The 19,354-nt window shown below is 37.3% G+C and overlaps 1 protein-coding gene across 4 annotated transcripts in view; it reads left to right on the top strand.

Moving 5' to 3' along the window:
* Positions 1–120: 120 nt before the first annotated feature.
* The window catches only part of DARS2 (aspartyl-tRNA synthetase 2, mitochondrial), a 28,699-nt gene continuing 9,465 nt past the window's right edge, over positions 121–19,354 (top strand). Inside the window, exons 1-13 of one of the 4 annotated variants that reach the window (XM_060091240.1) lie at positions 121–891; positions 1,794–1,893; positions 3,047–3,113; positions 4,886–4,987; positions 5,384–5,479; positions 6,889–7,012; positions 7,604–7,650; positions 8,661–8,767; positions 9,560–9,629; positions 10,526–10,705; positions 12,105–12,212; positions 13,540–13,602; positions 18,691–18,840. In XM_060091240.1, the coding sequence (XP_059947223.1) occupies positions 771–891; positions 1,794–1,893; positions 3,047–3,113; positions 4,886–4,987; positions 5,384–5,479; positions 6,889–7,012; positions 7,604–7,650; positions 8,661–8,767; positions 9,560–9,629; positions 10,526–10,705; positions 12,105–12,212; positions 13,540–13,602; positions 18,691–18,840 (1,335 nt within the window). In that variant the 5' untranslated portion in view covers positions 121–770. Of the gene's footprint in view, positions 892–1,793; positions 1,894–3,046; positions 3,114–4,885; positions 4,988–5,383; positions 5,480–6,888; positions 7,013–7,603; positions 7,651–8,660; positions 8,768–9,559; positions 9,630–10,525; positions 10,706–12,104; positions 12,213–13,539; positions 13,603–18,690; positions 18,902–19,354 lie in introns of all 4 variants that reach the window. The other 3 variants (XM_060091242.1, XM_060091243.1, XM_060091241.1) reach the window with 3 other exon arrangements.

Raw genomic sequence — 19,354 nt, 5'->3', positions numbered from 1 at the left:
GCACGGGAGCGCTCTAACCATTATCGTCTACTTTCCTAATCGCGGGGTGTTAATCTTCCGCGCTTTTCTACCGGTGCTAAGCGGTCCTTCAAATTTCCGCCCGTAGTAAAGATGGCGGCATTCCCTGTGTTCTGACTGGTTGACTCCCTCCACCGTAATCTTGGTTGTTCGTGGGGTGGGTTAAGGAGTGCTTGGCTCCCAGCGGCGATCTGTGTGTGGTTTCGGGCCCTAGAAACATTTTGGATTTGCTTGCATTCCTCCTTCTGAAGAACCGAGGTCGGCCACCAGGTTTGGGAGATTTGAAACGCGGGGCTGGTTTTCCTCCCTGTTTTCCGGTTCTACCCGCAGGAACCTTCGGGGAAGCGTGGAAGGATGGGAAGGGCGTGCGCCTGCTGACCGGCCCCATGCTGCCTCTGCGTGGCCGCGGTGTCCCACCTTGGCTGGCTGCTGTATGGAATCGTACGCTTGTCACTTCAGGCCGAAGCTTTGTTTGTTAATAGAAGTGAAACGGATGCGTTGAGAGGGGACAAAGATTTTAAAAGGTCTTTCCCCTACCCAACTTCCCCAAAGACCCCAAAGACAGATTACAGATTTATCTAGTTTGCCGACACGAGCTCTTGAATGTTCAGCGGACAAGGGCTTAAATATAAGAGAGTGGGAACTCCTAACATTTTAAGGGATTTGTGTGTATTTCCAAAACTGACTTTTGACCGCCATCCAACACCTGCAGCGTGAGATTCCTGAGCGTCTCGCCATCCTGCGGCTCTAACATGTTCTGTTGGTTAAGTCGGCTGTACGGGGGTTTATCCAGACCCACTAGAAGGACCACACAGCTGATCTGGGGTTCTTTCTCCCGAAGTCTGGTACTGAGTTCACAGAGGAGAATTCCAGGTGAATGTAGTGAAGAGGTTTGTCCTCTGAACAGCCCAGCCCTTCCTCCTTTTCTCTGCAGCAAGAGTGCTTATTCCATTTTTCCCCTAGTCTCGACTGGATAGCTTTATGGGTAGAAGCACATCATTCACCCTCTTCATTTCTTATAATGTAGTTTTCTCCCTGGAATTTAAAAAGAGCAGAAAAGTAACCACATGAATAGGCTATTCATTAAGCTCATGCTGTGAATAAGAAGCCTAAAAAATTCTTTCATACTTGAGAATACTTTAAATAGGGTTTTCAAATGTACAAGTGACTATTTCACTCTAGATTCATACTAAAACCAGTTACTGCATCATCAAATTTATGAAATTCCCAAGATCCTATTTCATTTGGGGAAGAAATGTGCACTATTACGTACGAAGAGTGCGTTTTAGGTTAATGCAGATGCTGGGTGATCAAAAATATTTATATTCTTTTTTTTTTTTTTTTTTTTTTTTTTTTTTGCTGTACGCGGGCCTCTCACCGCTGTGGCCCCTCCCGTCGCGGAGCACAGGCTCCGGACACACAGGCTCCGCGGCCATGGCTCGCGGGCCCAGCCGCTCCGCGGCACGTGGGATCCTCCGGGATCGGGGCACGAACCCGTGTCCCCTGCATCGGCAGGCGGACTCCCAACCACTGCGCCACCAGGGAGGCCCAAAAATATTTATATTCTTAACACAAGGCAAAAATTTACATTAAGACAGCTATTCACATGGCTTTTGACACATTTGCAGGTAAATTTAATAGTGAGTGATTACATTCTTCAACTTTATAAATTTCATCCATTGACATGAAAAAAGATGGTATGATTTGAGAGTCTATTCTCAAACAATGTGCAAATGATATGTTTTTTAATCTTACTTTTTTTTCGTTTCTTTAAGAACTCAGTAGTTTTGTTGCCCGGACCAACACGTGTGGAGAGTTGCGTCCTTCTCACTTAGGCCAAGAAGTCACCTTGTGTGGATGGATTCAGTACCGAAGGTAGATAGAGGCAGGTGGTTTAAGTATGCACGATGGTGGTTTTCCTAAGGCAATTTCAAACTGCTATTAATTTTTAACGAGTCAGAAGAATAAAAGCTTTGCAACTCCTGTAGGAGTCTCAGAAGTCATTGAATTTTCAGTTTTGTTTTTGTTTTCAAAGACTCAAACAGTGTCACTCTCAGTAAGTACCAGTAACATCTGTTGAAGGGTATAATAAGTGTGATCTACCAAGGGACAGAAATGTCCCTAGGTTTACTAAGATTGAAGAGTTCCTAGGACCAGTAATTGGGTAAGCTGGTAAGCTTCCATAGCATAAAAAAGCATAGTTTTTGCTAAATTTAGGTACAGAAAAAGCCTAAAAACATGAACAATGATTCCTTAATGTTAGAGGACATATTATTATTGTTGTTCATCTCTATATTCCAGAACATACTTGAATGGAACATAAATTCACAATGAAGAGATCCAAAATACATAGATTGAGTGATTTTCCTAAAGAATATGTCCCAAATGGGTGGATATTTGACCCATACATTTGGTGACTTTTATCTCCTGAAGGAAAATCTGAGGAGGCTTTCTGTACCTCTTCATGGTACTAAGAACTGTATGAGAAATGTTGGTTGAATGCTAAAATATTGGGATTTGGGGGACCTTTTGATGGCTTATAGAGGTATTAAGTTAGTACTGGACCTCTTTTAGAAAATTTTAGATTACATCTTATTTTTAGGAAAATAAAAGATTTTATATTGCCGTATTTTAAAAAATGACGAATCAGATGTCTCTAATATGCTAAAATATTACCTTTGGATTTTAATATATGGAAAGTTTCCAATTTTAATTCAAATTTCTTATAAAGACTTAAGCCAATAACATTTTTTAAGTTTTAAAATCTGCCTTTTCATTAATAAGCCATCTGGATAGCATTAGTAAGCTGTACGTATAGCTACTAAAAGTTGAAATTGTAAACGAAAAAGTTTTTTCATTAATAAGCTACAAGATAATTACACAAATATAACTATGAATGCATATTATTTATTATAAAAAAGCAACATGTGAAATTGCATGGGTTTTTTATTTGTTTAATTTGTTTTGCCTGCTTAAATTTTGGTCTCAAAGATTTTATCCTAATATGTTCACTTTCTTCATTAATCAGGCAAAACATCTTCCTGGTCCTAAGAGATTTCCATGGGCTTGTTCAAGTTATCATTCCTCAGGATGAGGTAATAGAAGGTTCCTCCTGTTATCTCCAAGCCTCTTTGATGCTGTGGTTAGAATAAATGAAGCATGTTGGATAAGTATGTTTAAGGTTTCAAATTAAGAAGTTTACTGTTAATGAAAATTAAAACTACCATAAGCCACATTAAGACAAATGACAAACTGCGAAAAAATATGTGCAATTCATGTCACAGACAAAGGGCTAATTTCTCTAATATCCTAAAGGCTACTACAAATCAATTAAATTTTTTTTAAAAAAATACCAGTGACCCACTAGAATGATGAGTGCAGATTATGAACATAAAATTTATAGAAAAAATATATAAGTGGCTATTTTTCTATATGTCTGTAGACATATGAAAATATGCCCAACTTCACTCATAGGCAGAGAAATATGAATTAAAGCTACACAGAATTGTTATTTATTAATTAATTAATGTTATAAATTAAATAACTAATGCCTCAACTGCAGGTTAGTTTAATTAAATATCTGATAGATAAAATGTAATGGGGGCTTCCCTGGTGGCGCAGTGGTTGAGGGTCCGCCTGCCGATGCAGGGGACACGGGTTCGATCCCTGGTCCGGGAAGATCCCACATGCCGCGGAGCAACTAAGCTTGTGTGCCACAACTATTGAGCCTGTGCTCTAGAGCCCGTGAGCCACAACTACTGAGCCCACATGCTGCAACTACTGAAGCCTGCGTGCCTAGAGCCCGTGCTCCACAATGAGAGAAGCCACTGCAATGAGAAGCCCGCACATTGCAATGAAGAGTAGCCCCCGCTCGCCGCAACTAGAGAAAGCCCGCTTGCAGCAACAAAGACCCAACACAGCCATAAATAAATAAATAAATAAAATTTAAAAATAAAAGAAAGAACAATCTAGATGTTCCCCAATAAAAGACTGGTGTAAAAAATAATGTACATCCTTACAGCTATGGAAAAGACTAAAGAAGCTTATTATGTACTAATAGGGAAAAAATCCAAGGTATATTGTTAGATATAAAAACGGGACACAGAAGAGCATGTAGAGTGATATTATCTGTACTATAAAGGGCATGTGTATGTGTGTGTATGTTATGAACTGTCCCTGGAAGTACACATAACATTGGGTATCTCTGGGGAGGGGAATTAAGGAGCTGGAGAGAGACTTTTCACTGTAGATCTGTTTATACCCTTTGAATTTGAGCTATGTGAAGGTACTACCTACTCAAAAAATAATTACCATTAAATTTAGATAAAATTAAGAGCTCTCATCATGCTTGCTGAACATCATTGGTTTCTATTTTGGTAATATTTACAAATGTTTGTACACCTGAGAAAAATAAGATTTACTCAGCTTTTAATGTTTGAAGTAAGTAAAGAGCCATGGGTTATCTTTCAGGGATCAGGATGCAGAGATGAGCATAGCTAACCCAGGAGAACTCCTTCACTTTGGACTCCATTATTGCTCTTGGATTTAACTGCCTCTAAGGCTAACCCTGGAGACAGTTGCCTTTAAAGTATGTGGGAATTGTTTGCATTAATCATTCTTCTCCTTATTTTCCTTTAAGGAAAAAAATTTTTAATTCTTAACTAATAGTTTTACTTGCTGTATTATACGGAGTCAAAATGGGGATGCAGTTTACCAAATTCTTTAATAAAGTCATTAAGAGAAGCCCCAGTATTTATTGCAATTAAGCTATGAGTATTAACATTTTTCTAAGCCATAATCTACAGTTGCTGCAGAGTCCTTTAAGTTCATTTATTTGTTGGAACTATTTCCCCCTCTTATTCTGTAGTCGGCTGCTTCTGTGAAGAAGATTTTATGTGAAGCCCCCATGGAATCTGTGGTGCAAGTGTCCGGGACAGTAATTTCCCGACCTCCAGGACAAGAGAATCCAGTTAGTAATTTAGAAACTGTCTATTTAAATTTTACCTGTGTACATGTGCACTGTCTGTCAACACATTCAGGCAACAGCGACTGAGTATCTATTAGATATCCAGCACTAAAGCTCTGCAGGTTCTACAAATGAACCTACAGATTTTAAAATCTTCACTGCAAACATAAACACCTATGTAAATATGCATGTTAAGTCATTTGGTAATGAGCTCATCAGCCACAGATATACATAAGAATGTCAAAGTCGTACACAGACATTTATGTTTTAAACTATACACTATAAGCACCCCGTGTTTTACATATGTAAATAAATGCTTGTGTTTTATAAATATTCATTGTGTACATGTCCTGATGAGTGATTTTTAAAATAGGTCTTTTCTCTCTTTCTCTCTTTAAGAAAATGCCAACAGGTGAGATTGAAATCAAAGTTAAAACAGCTAAACTTCTGAATTCCTGCAAGAAGCTGCCCTTTGAAATTAAGGACTTTGTGAAGGTGCCATCCTCTGTTACTAATAAAATAGAGTATCTAGAAAATGTTGATAACCAGTAAAGTGTTTTCAGAGTTTTTTAAAGAAAAAGTTTAACTTCTACAAAATTAAGCATGTTATAGCTATATTATGAATTATTCTGTTAGTTTTACAATTTCCTGGTGAACTGTTCTTAAATATCAACAGTTCTTTAAGCTATTGCAGCTCCTGAACACCTAGAATGTTTTTTCAGACAGCTGGAAACAAGGTTGTCTTTAAGACTTAGGTGTTATTTTGTTCCATTTTTTTTGTTGCTATGGTTTTACATTTTGAGAGGAAATTTATGTTTACCTTAGAAATGGCCACATGGCATGGGAGATCCTGTATATATTAAGTTTAAGCCTCTAACAGTGATAAAATGTTTATAAGGCATATAAATATGATTACTGTAATTTAGGATGTTCTTTGAGGAAGCTAGACAGCACTGGATATGTAAGCCCAGCTAATTTTCAGCTTTGTCACAATTGTCTACAGTTGTAGACTTATATATACCTAATTTATAAACTAATCTATAAAGGATTTTTTTAATTGCATGGCCACTTAGTCTTACAGTTGAGTTCCCAGTCCTTAATATTTTAATTAGAAAAAGCAGTATAATTACAGAGTTGACCTTGTTGTGGGGAAGAAAAGGAAATATGCAGTTTTCCACCAGCTCTAAGCTTTTAGAAAGAGAAATGACAGGTAGTTCTTTTATTTCTATTTCTAGTATCAAAGAAATAAGCTGTTCCAGGGAAAAGGACTTTTTAAAAAAGGTTGTCAGCACAGGAGGGGTGCAGAGAATTCCAGCCTTGAAAATAAGCAGACCTTATCACTGTGTTCCTACTAGTACAGCTGTAGAGATTCGTCTGCTGTTCGCTTGCATTTCTTAAACTTGTCGTCCCATCCAGGTCATAAAGTTGTGGCTGTTTTTGGCCCTGGTATATATTTTCTAATGATCTTTGAAATCTTTTTTTTTTTTTCAGGATAAAACTCCAGGCTTAAAATTGAATGGGTAGGGAGTTCCCTGGTGGCCTGGTGGCCTAATGGTTAGGATTCCGGGCTTTCATGGCCATGGCCCGGGTTCAGTCCCTGGTCGGGGAACTGAGACCCTGCAAGCCACGTGGTCAAAAAGAAAAAAGGCAGAAAAAAAAGAATGAATAAATGTTTAGTAAGGTAGGCAAATTTCAGTCAGTGAAGTGTGGTTCACTGAAAAATGTAAAATCTATGCTAGTAACAAGCCTAGAGGTCATAGGAATTAAGGATGGTGGTGTGTGTGCACGAATGGTGGAAGCTAAAGGTAGAGCTAAAGTTCTTGAAAATTCACAATCTGTATCTAAAGTTAATATCTTTTTAATATTTGAAAAATATTTAAACAAAAATCTTTAAATTTGTTTAGAAAACAGAGGCTCTTCGTTTGCGGTATCGCTACTTAGATTTGCGTGGTGTCCAAATGCAGTATAACCTGCGACTGAGGTCCCAGATGGTCATGAAAATGCGGGAATATCTCTGTAATCTACATGGTAAGGGAAGAAACAGTAATTTCCATGTGTTTTATCCTAGAACATAATTTAGTAACATAAAACATAATTTAGTTCCCTACTGGGTCATAAATACAGCCTTTTAGAGGTGATAGTGCCTGTTAATGTTGTCTAAGTATTTACCATCACTGTTGAAGGTGGACCAGCCCTTTGGTTGTTATCTGTAAATTGTCTTAATTCTTTATCATGCTTGTACATCATTTGCTGGGAGCTCAGAAATGTCATGTGAATGAAACTAGACTCTTCAGTCAGTCCTAGGTTTTTTTCTACTATATTTGTGTTATTTTTGCTACACTAGCAGAACACAAGGAAAACCATAACAGTTCAGTACACAAGAATCTATCAAACAGAATTATTTCATTACAAAATTACCAACTTTATGAACAGAATAGGATTTTATGAAAATCTTCAGCTTCCCTCTTGGGTTTGTAGAAACCAGAATCAATATGCTTCGTAGCTTATTTCAGTCAAAATTCCTAATTAAAGGGTAGCCTCAGATTTGTTGGACTGTATTGTAGACATCATATTTGGTAAATTCCCATCTATTAAATTCTGATATTTCTCTCTTTTTAGGGTTTGTGGATATAGAAACACCAACATTATTTAAAAGGACTCCAGGGGTATGTATATTCCTTAAATCAGCCTACTGAAAATGTCCTGTTAATTATGAAACTGGACCACTTTGCTTTTATATTCCCTTAGTTCTATTTCTTTTATTTATTTTACTGCCTTAGGATGTTCACACTAACTAGGTATTTTAAGAGTTGAGCAAATTATATGGGTCAGTACTTTTAGTCAGAATCCTTTAATCCTACATCATTTTCTTTCCATTGAGGTTTATAGCTACAAATCAATAATGAATTGGTTCATTAAAAATAAATCCATTGTTCATTAAGAACTGACATTTTCTGTCATGAAGAACCTAGGGGTAAGACAGGAATAAAGACACAGACCTACTAGAGAATGGACTTGAGGATATGGTGAGGGGGAAGGGTAAGCTGTGACGAAGTGAGACAGGACATATATACACTACCAAACGTAAAATAGATAGCTAGTGGGAAGCAGCCGCATAGCACAGGGAGATCAGCTCGGTGCTTTGTGACCACCTAGAGGGGTGGGATAGGGAGGGTGGGAGGGAGGGAGATGCAAGAGGGAAGAGATGTGGGAACATATGTATATATATAACTGATTCACTTTGTTATAAAGCAGAAACTAACACACCATTGTAAAGCAATTATACTCCAATAAAGATGTAAAAAAAACAAACAAAAGAACTGACATTTTCAAACACTGATATTTATACAGTCTATGGACTTATAAAATTATAGTTTAAATTTAGAATAGCAGTTAGGAATTACTTGAATAGGAATTGATGCACAAAATCCTTTTTAGCTAGTAACAGAATTGGGCATTCATTTCAACAAGCATACATTTAATACTTTGTATACAAATATTTAAAGCCTACTATGTGCAAGCCTTTTGGGGACTAAAGGATGAGCAAGAAATGATCTGTCATTGTGGGAACTTTGCTCTTTTGTTGATTTCATTGATGAACTGAAGTATTGACTTCTACCAGTTCTTGAATTTGCTTTTTAATAATATCTCTGCTCTCCCTCTCTCTCATTCAAAGGGTGCAAAAGAGTTTGTAGTACCATCCAGGGAACCTGGAAAGTTTTATTCTCTCCCTCAGAGTCCTCAGCAGTTTAAGCAGCTTCTGATGATTGGTGGTTTAGACCGGTGAGCTTTCTTTATGATAGTACTGGTCAGAAAAGGAAAAGAGGGGGAAGAAAGGGGAAAAGGAAACACAAAATTGTCTAATCTCTTAAAAGAAGGTTTGAAAATATATGAGAGTTTGGAAAATACTTGTAAAATACCCTAAAAATGTGTAGTCTTTATGTAAAGATTTATTGGGTGACCATCGTGTACAAAGCTCTATGCTAGTAGATGGGGTAGGGGGTTAAAAAAGAATAGGTTTTGCTCTCAAGGAGCTAATGAATCTAGTAAGACAAAATAGTATATTAAAATCAACTGTGATGTAAATCAAAAATAAGTATGTTGAGCATTGCAAATTAGTTGTATTAAGAGGTTTGAAATTATATTATTTTGGGAAATATTAAAAACTTTGGGAACTAGGCCTTCTGGGACAGAGCTGCATTTCAGCAGATGAAGATGAGAGTTGGAATGGCATAGCACAGGAAAGCTCAAGTGTATTCATGGAGCAGTGAGTATTTCAATTTGGCTGAAGCAAAAGAGTGTATATAAAGAAGCATGGACTGCCTTGCATGTCAGTCTAATATATGAATATCCAAAGGTGCCATTGTATATTTGTAAGACAATATATTGAGCAGTTAATTTCTCATGGGTCAACTATGTATCTGATTAGATTAGAGCATCATAAAGAATTTTTAAATTTCTTATGACCTTTTAGTATCATTATTATTTTATACCCTGCATTGCCAGGAACTTTTGGGGAAAGTGTGTGTGTGTTTCTAGAATCCTGACTCAATTAACACTATTTTCCAATTGTAGATATTTTCAGGTTGCCCGATGTTATCGAGATGAAGGATCAAGACCAGACAGACAGCCCGAATTTACTCAGGTACTAAGTTATATTCACTCATCTCTTACTGATTCAGCCTTGCTACAGCCAAGAATGTCAAAACCAGGACAGGAATTATATATACTTCTCATTACTTTTTTTTTTTTTTTTTTTTTTGCGGTATGTGGGCCTCTCACTGTTGTGGCCTCTCCTGTTGTGGAGCACAGGCTCCGGACGCGCAGGCTCAGCGGCCATGGCTCACGGGCCCAGCCGCTTCATGGCATGTGGGATCCTCCCGGACCGGGGCACGAACCCGTGTCCCCTGCATCGGCAGGCGGACCCTCAACCACTGCGCCACCAGGGAAGCCCCCATTACATTTTATCTATCAGATATTTAATTAAACTAACCTGCAGTTGAGGCATTAGTTATTTAATTTTTGATCCGTTTATAAAGAATATGGTCATAAACTAAGGAATGACAGATTCCTACAGTGTTTTAATGGTCATGATATGACAAAGTTCTTTAAAAAAATCTCTTGTGCACTAAAACAGACAATTCTGTATGTTGATATTTAATCTATTTATCTGGTCAACGTCATCAAAGCTATTAGGATTTAGTTTCTGTATGATATCATATTAATTAGTATGGCACAGAAATCAGTAACCAGCACAAAAACCATGAGATTTGGAGTTGGACAGACCTAAGATCAAATGTAATGTAAACATACTCAGGCAAGTCACTTAGCCTCTCTGAGCCTTAAGCCATGAGATAGTTGTGGGAACTAACAGTTTGATGTATGTAAAGCATTAGATGTACAGTAATGTTTAACCTGCTCCCCCATGTATTAAGAACAGAATCCAATGGTAATTTGAAACAAGAGAAATATATAAATATGTATGTATATACTAATATTGTGGCTCTTCAAGTTAGTTTCCATATGTTGCTTTGGTTTTAGATTGACATAGAGATGTCCTTTGTAGAACAGACTGGCATCCAGAGTCTAATTGAGGGTTTGCTCCAGTATTCATGGCCCAGTGACAAAGATCCTGTGGTGGTTCCTTTTCCTTCTATGACTTTTGCTGAGGCATTGGCCAGCTATGGAACTGATAAACCTGACATTCGCTTTGGGATGAAGGTACTTTTCTTCACTTTTCCAAGACTCTGACCCCAAATAGTCCTATAGTCTTTTGAACCACTTTGATGTTTACAACCAGTTACACACACTGTTATATCATATTTTTTGTTGTTACCCAGCTACAGCAGGAGAGAATAATAGCTTGTTAGCCTTACAGTACCTTTTCTCTACCTACTGTGTTCCGAGATTCATTTCCAAGAGCAAGGTTCTTGCTATAACGTTTTTATTACTGACAAGTTATTAGTTACATGGATATGAATGGTAACTTGAAAGGAAAAAAAAAACTGTTCTTTCCTCTTGAATTTTTCTTAAGCTAAAATGGCACTTGGAAGACAGATGATTAAGAGTTATTTATTCTTTTTCCCTGGTCTATAAAGAGCTCAAACATATGGAAACGTTTATTCACATTGTTAAGATCTACACATATTTAACTAAGGGTAACAGTAGAACTTACACAGAGCAGTTTTCCTTAGCAGGCCTCTGTTGCTCTTAGACAGCAACAGCCCTTCATCACTGTAATGCTGGTGACATTTCTATATCTCAGTTCTCAGTGCAGATTCCTTAGGAACTGAGTTCTGCTCGGTCCATGAATAGGCAGTGCTCAATTCTCAGAATGAAAAAAACAGCACACAAAAAAGTTCTGCCTATTTACAGCAGCCAGCTTGACTACTCCTTGTTTCTTCTTTTGTAATATGAAATGGTGGTTCTTAAGTCAGACTGCTTAAGTTAAATTCTGGCTCTGCCACTTACTAGCTGTGTTATCTTGGGCAAGTCATTTCTTTCTCTGTGCCTTGGTTTTCTCATCTATTAAATGGGGATAATAAGAGGGCCTACCTCATACTCTTGTTGTGCAGATGAAATGAATTATTACTAATGAATAATTAGTACATTAACACTTGTCATGGTGCCCAGCCCATGGTAAACACTCTATGAATGTGCTCTATAAACATTAACAAGACGTACTTTCCTCTTTAAAATATTGTTTGTAAAAGGTTTTGAGGGACTTCCCTGGTGGCACAGTGCTTGGGAATCCACCTGCCAATGCAGGGGACACGGGTTCGATCCCTTGTCTGGGAAGATCCCACATGCCATGGAGCAACTAAGCCTGTGCACCACAGCTACTGAGCCTGCACTCAAGAGCACGTGAGCCACAACTACTGAGCCAGTGCTCTAGAGCCCGCAAGCCACAACAAGAGAAGCCACCGCAGTGAGAAGCCCATGCACCACAATGGAGAGTAGCCCCTGCTCGCCGCAACTAGAGAAAGCCCGCGTGCAGCAATGAAGAGCCAAATGCGGCCATAAATAAATAAATAAATAAATAAATTTGTTTGTTTTAAAAAGATTTTGAGGTAAACATTACTTCATGTTTAATTACCTTTTCCTGTTATCCATTTTCCAGATTGTAGATATCAGTGATATGTTCAGAAACACAGAGGTTGGATTTCTTCAAGATGTGCTTAGTAAACCCCAAGGAACCATCAAAGCCATATGTATCCCTGAAGGAGAAGTAAGTAGAGCACAATTCTATATTTTCTCTAAAATATATATTTGGGAATTAAATATGTTCAACATTGGTACATTTAAACTTTAGAAAGAAAAATTCTTTAAATAAAAATGCATTTTTTCATATAAAGTCTAAGAGTGTCTCAAACTATATGTAGAAAATGATAAAACTTTATGAATATGAGTTTACACTCTCGAGATCTAGAGCTTTTATTTTTCCTTTTAAATAATGCTGTAAAGTTCTCCTGTACTTCATTTGGGTTTACTTCCACCAGTGATGAGTATAAAATAGTATTCCTATTCTGTCTCCAGCCTCAGTTTGTCCAACAGCTCCCAGCCCCATACCAGCTCCAGCATAGCCCTTGTGTGTTGGTTCTTGGTCTTCTGACGCTCTGGGGTCTATTGCATTAATAATGGGAAGAGAAAGGAGGTGGAGCTATGAAAAGCAAAAGGAAGGGAAATGAGGGTAGGAGAGAGAAAGAATGGTTGGGTTGGGTTGGGTAAGCATGGACTCTTAAGTAATGGGGCATGTCTATTTTCTGTAGTTAGTACACCTGCTTTGAAAATAATTTAAGAAGAGTTCTAAAAGTATTTTGAATAAGATTACTATTTTGAAAGGCTATTCAGTTGGATACATAAGCATATTAGTATATTTAAAATGGGGATAAGAATTCAGTCTCATTACTTTTTTTTTCACTTCATATGTTCAGTGGAAAGTAATTTGGTGTCTGTATTCTAGTCCAGACATATTGAATGTGTTTGGGTAAGCTCGGTATAACATATATTGCTTGTTATTATTATTTACCCCAATTGGAGTATGTCCAATTCTTTCCCAAGTAGATTATAAGGACTGCAGGGTCATGAACCATGTTTTCACCTTTTTTATATCTCCCATACCTAATTAAGTGCTCCATGATTAGTGATGATGATAGCCATAATGTCTCACTTAGAAACACATTGAGATAATTTAGAAAAGTAAGATATAAAGAATTTTAAGAGACTTGAAATAATCAAATTCTGAATCCTCTTATTGATTTTACTGATCCTTCACAATTCAGTTGCAAAGATTCATTTTGAACATATTATAGCTACACAGTCTTCTGTGGAATACATTCACAGCTATTTCCAATAAGACCTGCATAATTAGAAAAAAAGACACCCTGTAACAAGGCTTAAAATTTTGTCATTTGACAACAGAAATTAAATCTTTATTGAATCTTATTATTGTGATGGAAAAACACAAAATATATTTGTTTCCCATTTCATTTCATAAACATGTTTGTGAAGCTAAGTGTCATATTGATGAGTTTACTTTGATTTTCTTTCATCAGAAATACTTAAAAAGGAAAGACATTGAGTCCATTAGAAAATTTGCAGCTGACCATTTTAATCAGGTAAGGAGCAGGTTTTTTCCTTTCTTTTAGGGATTCTATATTTTTAACTGTTAATTGCTTGAGCTCTTATGCTATCATTAGTTTTGAGGGGCTTGTTATTTCAGATCATTCTACTTTTCTTCTTTTTATTTTTAAAGTTAATCTTACCCCTGGGTATAACTCCAAAACTTCAACTTAGTTGAATTCACCATTAATCAGAGTGTGAAAGTGTAACCATAGCCTTTAAAAATAAACAGTGGTACTTTAATGCAGTTGGGAAAATTAAATAGAACCCCATGTGCCCAAGGTTTAAATGAAAGCATGGCAGATATGAAAGAAAGCCAGTATTCATTGTTCTTCCCATACCCTTTTTAGAATTATGAATATACCTTTCCTCTGACAGATACACTTTGTGTTCTTGGCTTGGTGAACAGCAGCACTAAAATACAGAGGAGGCGCAGGGAATGGGCATTCTTACACGGTCACTGGAAGTATAAATTACCTCAGCCATTTTGCAATCACTAACTTTAAAAATAGTCATATTTTAAAATATGACTCCTTGAGTCAATAATTTTCTATACTTTAAAGAAAGGATCTTAGATATGAGGACACTTATGCACAGTATCATTTACAGGAATACAATGAAACCATATGGGAGTGATTAAATAAATTAAGGTAGAATTAAAGGAGTAAATATTAAAGTTCCTTTTAAAAATTTTGTCTCTTAACTAAAAGTTTGTAATGTAGGAAAAATATTCAGGTTATAATGATTTGTAGGAAAAGGAGAATACAGAACTATATATTCACTGATCATAACCATGTATAAACACTGTATTTGTGGATTGAAAATGGACTACTCAGACAGTCTTTTCAGCAAGTGGTGTTGGGAAAGCTGGACAGCCACATGTAAATCAATGAAGTTAGAACACACCCTCACACCATACACAAAAATAATCTCCAAATGGCTTAAAGATTTAAAATATAAGACATGACACCAGGGGCTTCCCTGATGGCGCGGTGGTTGAGAGTCCGCCTGCCGATGCAGGGGACACGCGTTCGTGCCCTGGTCTGGGAAGATCCCACATGCTGCGGAGCGGCTGGGCCCCTGAGCCATGGCCGCTGAGCCTGCGCGTCCGGAGCCTGTGCTCCGCAACGGGAGAGGCCACAACAGTGAGAGGCCCGCATACTGAAAAAAAAAAAAAAAAAAAAAAAAGACATGACACCATATAACTCCTAGAAGAGAACATAGGCAAAACATTCTCTGACATAAGTCGTAGTAATACTTTGTTAGATCAGTCTCGCAAGGCAAAAGAAATAAAAGTAAAAATAAACAAATGGGACCTAATCAAACTTATAAGCTTTTGCACAGCAAAGGAAACCATAAACAAGACAAGAAGACAACCTACGGACTGGGAGAAAATATTTGCAAATGTGACCAACAAGGGCTTTATTTCCAAAATTACAAACAGCACATACAACTCAATATCAAAAAGCCAAACAACCCAGTCAAAAAATGGGCAGAAGACCTAAATAGACATTTCTCCAAGGAAGACACACAGATGGCCAATAGGCACATGAAAAGATGCTCAACATCGTTAATTATTAGAGAGATGCAAACCAAAACTACAATGCCATCATCAAAAAGTCTACAAATGATAAATGCTGGAGAGGGTGTGGAGAAAAGGGAACCCTCCTACACTGTTGGTGGGAATGTAAATTGATGCAGCCACTATGGAGAACAGTATGGAGGTTCCTTAAAAAACTAAAAATAAAGTTACCATATGATCCAGCAATCACACTCCTGGTATATATCCAGAAAAGAGCAAACCTCTAGTTTGAAAAGTTACATGCACCGCAGTGTTCATAGCAGCACTATTTACAATAACCAAGTTATGGAAGCAACCTAAGTATCCATCAACAGATGAATGGATAAAGATGTGGGGTGTGTGTGTGTGTACACACACACAATGGAATATTACTCAGCCATAAAAGAACAACAAAATAATGCCATTTGCAGCAACATGGGTGGAGATAGAGATTATCATACTAAGTGAAGTAAGTCAGAGAAAGACAAATATATCACTTATATGTGGAATCTAATAAACAATACAAATGAACTTATTTACCAAAAAACAAACTCACAGACATAGAAAACAAACATGGTTACCAAGGAGAAGTGAGGAAGGAATAAATTAGGAGTTTGGCATTAATAAATGCACACTACCATATATAAAATAGATAAGCAACAGTGATTTACTGTATAGCCCAGGGAACTATAGTCAGTATCTTGTAATAACCTATAACAGAAAAGAATCAAAAAATAAATATATATGAATAACCGAATCACTTTGCTGTACACCTGAAACTAACACAATATTGTAAATCAACTATACTTCAATTTTTTTTTAAAAAGAGGAAAAAAAAAAAGAAAATGGACTACCCACCTCTACTACCACACATCACTAGTCTCATACATCAAGTTCAAAGGGATTTTTCAAGAAAACAGAAAGGATAATGGTTTCCAAAATGGGTCAAGGCAAAATAAGAAAAGCCAGGGGTATAAAAAGCTTTTCATAAAGTTAAATGAATTTAAAGGACTATACTTCTCATTTTTTGCTATAGAAATATGTTTTCTTTTATGAAATGATGCTAATAGTAGATATTTGGGGTTAGTTTTATGCCTTTGATAAAACTGAAAATTGTCAACCCTATATCTCCCAATTTTCTTTGTTTTTATTTTACTAGTGTTTGAAACCTGTATTTAGGAACCACAGGAACATGAAATAGGCCTGAGAGTTAACTTTGGCGGCCTTTAGTTGATGGGACTATCATTACATTTTCTTCTTCTTCTCTTTCTTCTCTTTTCTTTTTTACTTTCCTAATTTCCTGAGTTTTTATATTTTTAAAATGTGTTAATATGTTTTAACTTGATTTGGCTTGAATTGTTTTTAATGTTTATTTTTAGCAATATGCTGCATGTACATGGTTTAAAAAAAAACAAATTGTAAAGAAGGATTAATAGTTCAATACAATAAGTGTTTACTCTAGCTCACTCTATTCTAGTCCCATACCAGAGTACCTCTGGTTTTATCAGAATGCCTTTTTAAAAAAAATTTTTGGCTGTGTTGGGTCTTTGTTGCTGCACATAGGCTTTCTCTAGTTGCGGCAAGTGGGGGCTACTCTTCTTTGCGGTCCGCGGGCTTCTCATTGCAGTGGCTTCTCTTGTTGTGGAGCATGGGCTCTAGGCCTGCGGGCCTCAGGAGTTGTGGCTCGCGGGTTCAGTAGTTGTGGCTCACGGGCTCTAGAGCACAGGCTCAGTAGTTGTGGCTCGCAGGCTCTAGAGCACAGGCTCAGTAGTTGTGGCGCACGGGCTTAGTTGCTCTGAGGCATGTGGGATCTTCCTGGACCAGGGCTCAAACCCGTGTCCCCTGCACGAGCAGGCAGATTCTTAACCACTGTGCCACCAGGGAAGCCCCTACTTATCCATTTTAAACCTTTCATCGTGCCTCCTGCAATGAGAGGTAAGGCTCACATACACAGACCTTACCTAGTTACTCTGTACCTCTTCAGAGCTGTCTTTCTGGACATTTTCTTCATTCCTCTTCTGAGTTGAAGCTACTCTTTTCCTGGATCCCAGATCTTCCTCTTTCTTACTCGTGCTGGATTATATCCTCAAGTAACTTCCTAAGACAGCATGTGAAAGAGAAACTTTCTGAATCCTTATATGTCTAAAAATGTCTTTGTGTTCAAAACCTCACACTTGATTAATAATTTGGCTTGGTATAAAATTTTGAATTGGTAGTCATATCCCTTTAGAACAGTGCTGTCCAGTAGACCTTCTGCAATGATGGAACTGTTTCATATCTGCATTGTCCACTATGGTAGCCACCAGCCAGTGTGGCTATTGAATGCTTGATATGTGGCAAATGTATACCTGAGGAACTGAATTTTTTATTTTATTTCATTTTACTTTAAATTTAAATAGCTGCATGTGACAATGAGCCTTAGATCATTGGAGGCATTGCTTTATTTTTTTATACCTACTGTTACTAATAAGAAGTCTGATGTTTGTATGAATTTACTCTTTTATAGTAAACCTAATTTTTTTCTCCCTTTGGAAGCTTTCAGCCTCCTGATTCCTGATGCTCTGAAATTTCAGTCTGTATAACTTTGAGTCATTTTTCATTCAGTGTGTTGCACACTTGAAGGGTCCTTTGAATATGAAGGCTCATGTCTTTCATCTGTGCAAAATTTGTCTTTTTTATTCTTTCTGGGAGATTTCTTCAACTCTTCTGTTGAATTTTTTTTTAAGCAATCATATTTTTATTTCCCACTAGCTCTTTCTTACTTCTTTTCATTGCATTTTATTCTGGTCTTATTGATAAAATACCTTTTTTAATATCTTTGAGGATTCAAGTTTTTTGGTCCCTAAATTATCTCTTTTCTCTAGGGTCATTTTTTTTTCTGTTTATCTGGGTCTTTTTTTTCTTTTTTTTTTTAATGCTCTAGCTTCTTCAGTGTGTGGTGATGTGATTGTTAATTGTACATATGTAAGAATATGAGCCATTTAAAAAGCTGTTTAAAGGGGCTTTTGTAAATGGTTAGGTTTAGAAATGGTTAGGTTTTGTAAATGGTTTTGTAAATGGTTAGGTTTTGTAAATGATTAGGTTTAGTTTTGGGTGAGCAACAAGACAGTTGGCTATCACCCCAGGGCTCTTCTTAAGAGCCCTGCACCTCTAGGATTTTGCAGGGTAAGATCAGTTCCTTCCTGTGCTGAAGCTGCTCCATTGTTCTCTAGGCCAGAGCTTCCTGCATCTTGCTTCTTTGGTCATTCCTATTCCATTCACCTGCAACCTGCCAAAAATTTTCTGAAATCTCTTCGCTCTGATATCCCTTCCCACCCTTCATTCCTTTTTTTTTTTTTTTTTTTCATTTTGGTGAGATTAATTTTTAGATTCCTTTAGTATCGTTTTGAAGGGCTTCAGGGAGGGAATAGAGATAATCTCATATAGGTTCATTTTCTTTTGGAAACAAGAAATCTTTGTACTCCAGGAAAAATAAATCAACCCCGCTTTTTGAAAAATGTATAAGTCTTTTTCTTTGTCACAGGAAGTCTTACCTATATTCTTGAAAACCAATAACTGGAATTCTCCAGTTGCTAAGTTCATAATGGAGGAGCAAGGCTTGGGACTAATCAGACTGTTGGAGACCCAAGAGGAGGATGTGGTCCTGCTAACTGCCGGAGAGCATAAGAAAGCAGTAAGCAACATTACCTCCTGGCATCTGTGCTGTTGATGCTGAATGATGCCTCTCTTCTGCTGTGTGTATAGTACATATTTGAAATTGACTGTTAATTTCATAAATTGGAGCTGCTCTGCATGAGTTTTTTTGTCTTTTGGCACTGTAATAAAATGCACTGTATAAAAACTAGAGTTTTTTTCATCAGCTAACAGCCTACATTGGCATTGCTCACAGTGATTAGATCTGGGTCTAGGAAAGCCACTTAGGTAGAGAGCTATTGGTATTCATTTTACAACTGTGAAAAAATATTTTCATTTTTGAAGTTTTACTGATTAAGAAAAGTTGGTTGTCCCAAACTTTTGTACATAATGCATTCCCGAAAATATGGAGGGACAGATCAGACTGCTGGAGGGCTGCTGGGCTGGCAGACACCCCTGGCCCTACTTGGTTGAGGGAGTACCCTTTTTCCTCAGGAGCAGCAGCTGGGAGGTGGTGCAGGCTGCCATGCACTGGCTAAATCACCATTCTTCAG

The sequence above is a fragment of the Mesoplodon densirostris genome, chromosome 2, assembly GCF_025265405.1.
Source record: "Mesoplodon densirostris isolate mMesDen1 chromosome 2, mMesDen1 primary haplotype, whole genome shotgun sequence".
Lineage (NCBI taxonomy): Eukaryota > Metazoa > Chordata > Mammalia > Artiodactyla > Ziphiidae > Mesoplodon > Mesoplodon densirostris.
The sequence above is the reverse complement of the archived record's forward strand: the minus strand, read 5'-3'. Positions and strand labels throughout refer to the sequence as shown.